The sequence below is a fragment of the Sitophilus oryzae genome, unplaced genomic scaffold, assembly GCF_002938485.1.
Source record: "Sitophilus oryzae breed Bouriz unplaced genomic scaffold, Soryzae_2.0 scaffold_578_pilon_pilon, whole genome shotgun sequence".
NCBI classification, from domain to species: domain Eukaryota; kingdom Metazoa; phylum Arthropoda; class Insecta; order Coleoptera; family Curculionidae; genus Sitophilus; species Sitophilus oryzae.
Window position 1 is genome coordinate 2,035,940 of NW_022147171.1, and position 4,915 is coordinate 2,040,854.

Genomic DNA, 4,915 nt, shown 5'->3' on the forward strand with positions numbered 1-4,915 from the left:
TGAAGTAATAGGTGGCTAAAAACGGGTTTATAGGCAAAATTTTGAAAAAGATTGTTTTTAATTTCACAAAAAGCTATACCAAATTTCAGCCGTCTAGATGAAATATTTTTGTCATTTTTAACCAATAGAAACCGATTCTCGTGATAGACGCAAAAATAACTGATAAGAACCCGTTTGTCATTGAAATATTTATCTAGTACTCGTATATTTAGTTCAGTGCTTGGAATAAACAAGTAATAAGTTTTATAAAATAAAAATAATAAAACCAAACCATAAATGCGGAAGTTATTCATAGTTTGCATCACTTTTTGTTTAATTTTTACAACTAAATTTATTTTTCTTTAAAAACTTTTAACAGATTCAATAAATTTAACTGAATATATTTATGACTGATAGATAAATACAGAGGCGGACAAAAGTATTGAAAGATTTTTTAATTCCTATTTTATTTCGCTCAAACAAATAATACAGCTTAAATATTTTCGTATGCTAACAACCGCATAAATATATCAAATATTCACAAGATAATTTTTTATTATACCTACATTGTTTATTTTTATCAACATATTTTGTTTACGCTTCGGACAAAAGTATGGAAAGCTTTTTTCTTGTTCATATTTTTGCTGTTGTGATCGATTTGTTTAGTTTGATTTTACTGCAAAGGTAAGCAATATATTGTTAAAAATGGGTAAAAATAAGTATTTGTCTGAGAACTTACGCAACAGAGTTATAGAGTTAAAAAATAGAGGTGTTAATTAAACAGTATACAATTGCCAAATCATTAATGATTTCAGAAGGAGCAGTTTCGAAAATTTTAAAAAAGTATCGAACATTGGGAGCTACAACTAACCGGCCAAAATCGGGACGTCCCACAGAGGGCCAGAAATACCCTTTAATATTGAATAAGTCCAAAATATTTTTATTAACATATCTGATAACTTAACACTTGCATAAACTTAGTAGACTTTGATCCATAAAAAAACAAAATAATTATTTCGATTGATCGTCATGGAGACGTCAAATAACGCGTCATTTTACGACAGGTTTGCCTTTCGCATTTGAAAAAAAGTTTGTCTTTAAAAAGTTTCAATTTCGATATTTTTTCTGTGGGAAATTATAAGCAATCAAATTTTTGTGATGGATGTAGGTGAAAGAGGTAAGTGTAGTCTGCTTTAACATATTTTATTTTGTTAGTAAATCTTACAACAAAAGGCACTTTAAAGGAAGACTCCTGAATTGGTAAAAATATGCCTCAAATCGAAAAGTTCAAATTTGCCACAGACTTTTTTTAAAATGAGGAAATATCATATTTTTGAAACTTATATTTTTGGAATATATAACAACTATATTTTATTTTGATAAAAAAAAATTCTGCCCCAAAGTGCCCCCCATTGAAAAATGAGCGTTTTTATTTGCTATGCATTTGTTACGAAAAGGTCAATACGCTTATTTTTATAGTATTGTGAGTCGTTTTTTCGGGTTATTATTATCTAAAATAATAATAATAATGCCGTGAAAGCCTACATTTATTATACAGGGTGGAACTTTTAACTGGAATAAATTCTGTATTACAAAATACTATTCATCTCGTAAGAAATTAAAAAAAATACGGGTCAATTTTTTTTCAATTTGCCACATTTTTTTCATGTCCAAATGACACTCACCCCCCATTTGGGGGTAAAAACAACCCCCAACTTTTTCTTTTTAATGTAAATGCCTTGTGGTAGCCGAAATCTAAAATTTACGTAACGAAATCTGAAAATTTGGAAGATAACACAAGAAAATAGACAAATAATCCCAGAAATAATACAGAATGTCGGAAATGAGTTTCATTTTAGATTAAGGTTCTGTCAGGAAAAAAATAGTGAACATTTTCAACAATTTTTTGCAATAAATAATATTTTTTTTACGAGTTTAATAAAATACAAAAGTAAATAGTGGGTCATATTCCTTTTTTTGTGCCCTTTCCAACGAGCTACCACAAAACATACGTTTACATTTGAAAAAAAGAAAGTTGGGAAGAATGTAGACATGAAAAAAATGTGGCAAATCGAAAAAAAATTGACCTTATTTTTTTATTTCTTTACCAAATAAACGCTGTTCTTAATATATAATTTTGATGGAGTTCTAATAGTTCTGATGGGTTTTTGCATTTTTAGAACTTGAATCCCATACGATTCAGTTAAGACAAATATTTGAAAAAGGCATAGAGAGGATCAAAATCAAAGAGACATTAAACTCTATTTTATGTATGAAGTGCATGAAGCAAAACAAGGCAAGAGTAATGCAATATTCTCGTCTTTATTCCCTTGATTTTCGAAGGAAATGGCTGGCTGCAAAAAGGACCAAGAGTAGATTTTTAGACTGGAACAAAACATGGCTTGACAGGGTCATAAATTTTGCTTGTGTTAAAACAAAAACTACTGGAAGACCCAAATCTGAGTTTCAAAATCTCAGTTACTCTGGAAAATTCCGAAGAACGGAACAGTTACGAAAAACGGAAACAAGCGAGCTGATTTTTGCTACTGAATTAAGATTAAGGTCTGATGGAAGACCAGAAGCTGCTAAATTATTATCTCGATCTCGTACTGTTTTATCTCCGAACCAAGAAATAAAAAAAAATAATCAAACTACTTCCAAAAACGCACAATCTCCATTAAGTTCAGATCAAGCTTTAGCGTTATTTCTTGACGCTAAACTTACTAAGCGATCATACCAACTTCTAAGAAATAACGCTAAAGAAAACAATTTCGACATCTACCCCAGTTACAACAAAATAAGAGAGGCAAAGCAGTTATGTTATCCGGAGAATATTTCTGCGCAGGAACATTCTGTGGTGTTACCTTTACAATCGCTACTAGATCATACAACTTGTAGGCTTTTGTCGACTTTGGATCTAGAAAACCAACATTTTGAAAACTTAAATTTTACTTTAATTACTAAGTGGGGAATGGACGGAAGTAGTGGACAAAACGAATATAAACAAGCATTTGAAGGCAATTATAGTGACAGTAATTTGCTGCTTACATGTCTGGTTCCTTTACAGTTAAATACCACAAACGGTCAAAGCGCAAAAATTTATGTCTGGCAGAACCCCCACCCTGCATCTACGGTTTATTGCCGACCTCTAAAAATGCAGTTTTTGAAAGAAACTATCGAAATTTCAAAAAAGGAGAAAAGTCATATGGACCAAGAAATTTTAAATTTATCACCGACTAATTTTAGATTAAAAAATAATTCGGTTATTTTGGTAAAACATGAACTATACATGTCAATGGTAGATAATAAAATGATTAACTCAATAACAGGTACATCATCCCAAAAGTGTTATTTGTGCGGTGCTTCACCCATTGAGATGAACGATATTGATGCAGTTCTGAAAAGAACTGTAGATAAGAACCATCTTTCCTTCGGAATTACATCCCTACATGCATGGATTCGATCATTCGAATGTATTTTGAAAATCAGTTATCGATTACAGATACAAAAGTGGCAAGCACGAGGTGATGATAAAAATGTCATTAAGCAAGAAAAAAATAGGATCCAAGCAGCCTTTCGATCTCGTTTGGGGATTATTGTGGATCAAACAAAACAGGGAGCAGGGACGACTAATGATGGCAACACAGCCAGGACATTTTTTCAAAACTATAAAGTGTCCGCTGAAATAACCAATATTGACGAAAATCTAATATATCGCATTTATGTGATTTTGCAAGTCATTGCTAGTGGCTTTGATATTAAAATTAGAGAATTTAAATATTACTGCATTGCTACAGGAAGACTTTTTCTGCATCTATATCCATGGTATAGAATTCCTGCTTCACTACATAAAATTTTTATTCACAGTGCAGAAATAATCAAGTCTGTTCCTGTGCCTATTGGGCAACTGTCAGAGGAAGCCCAAGAGGCCAGAAATAAAGAGTACAGAAGGGCTAGAGAACAAAACTCTCGAAAATGCAATAGAGTATCAACAAATAGAGATGTTTTTAATTATTTGCTTGTTACTTCCGATCCAAAAATTACTTCACTAAGAAAGCATAGTACACCAAAAAAGAAAATATTTTGCCCAGAAGCACTTAATATGTTCAAGTCATTTAAAACTACTTCTTCTAACCACAGCAGCGATGATGATTCGGATTAGCTTAGTAGTTTTGTAAGATTCGAAATAATTATTGTTATACTTTTTGTTCCTGTAGGTATTTATTATATTTGTTGTGTTTGTTACTTTATAAAAAAGTTTATTTTGTTTACTTTAAATTTGTTATTAAATTCAATATTGTTTCACAAAAATGGTTGGTGTTTCTTAAAGAATGGCATTTTTACATTTAGAAAAGTAATAGTCTTAAAGTTTTGGCAAATGACTTTGACATTAATACATAGTATTAGATCGAAAATTAAAATAAACTAAAATAAAAATATGTCAAAAAGTACCAGTTGACATATTATTGTACTAAAAATGTAATTTTTTATCAAACTGGTAAAGAAAGTTTGGGTGTGCCATTTAAAAAACGAAAGTTAGGGTCACTTCCGGTCAAACCGGAAGTGATGTAAAACAATTGAACACGCAGAAAAATCCCGATTTTTCTCTTATATACGCTCCCCAAATATTATTTGTTTACGTCAAAAACAAAAATGTTATAGGGGCGGCCACGTTTGAGGTACACCCGGTATTATATTCAGTTCCTACTATACCCTATATAATTATGTTTCTACTTGTCCAATTTAGATATTTTTCACATTTTAATCAATATTAGCTTTTGTATCACGTTCAAGACCAATTTCTACGCGAACAATAATTTTTCAATAAAATAAGGCTACGCTGGCCCACTGTGGTGCGTCCGCGTCCCCGAAAAAACATCCCTTTTATAGAAATATCCATTAAAAAGATTTCTCTAGCAGACCCACACAAATCTTC

General features: G+C 31.2%; 1 protein-coding gene across 1 annotated transcript; it reads left to right on the forward strand.

Annotated features, from left to right (window-relative positions):
* The first annotated feature begins 871 nt into the window (after positions 1-871).
* LOC115887645 lies at positions 872-4,628 on the forward strand. Its single transcript, XM_030907109.1, has 2 exons — positions 872-1,156; positions 2,160-4,628. Exons 1-2 carry the CDS (start codon positions 1,138-1,140, stop codon positions 4,139-4,141), a joined length of 2,001 nt encoding a protein of 666 aa, XP_030762969.1. The 5' UTR covers positions 872-1,137; the 3' UTR covers positions 4,142-4,628.
* The last annotated feature ends 287 nt before the right edge of the window (positions 4,629-4,915 follow it).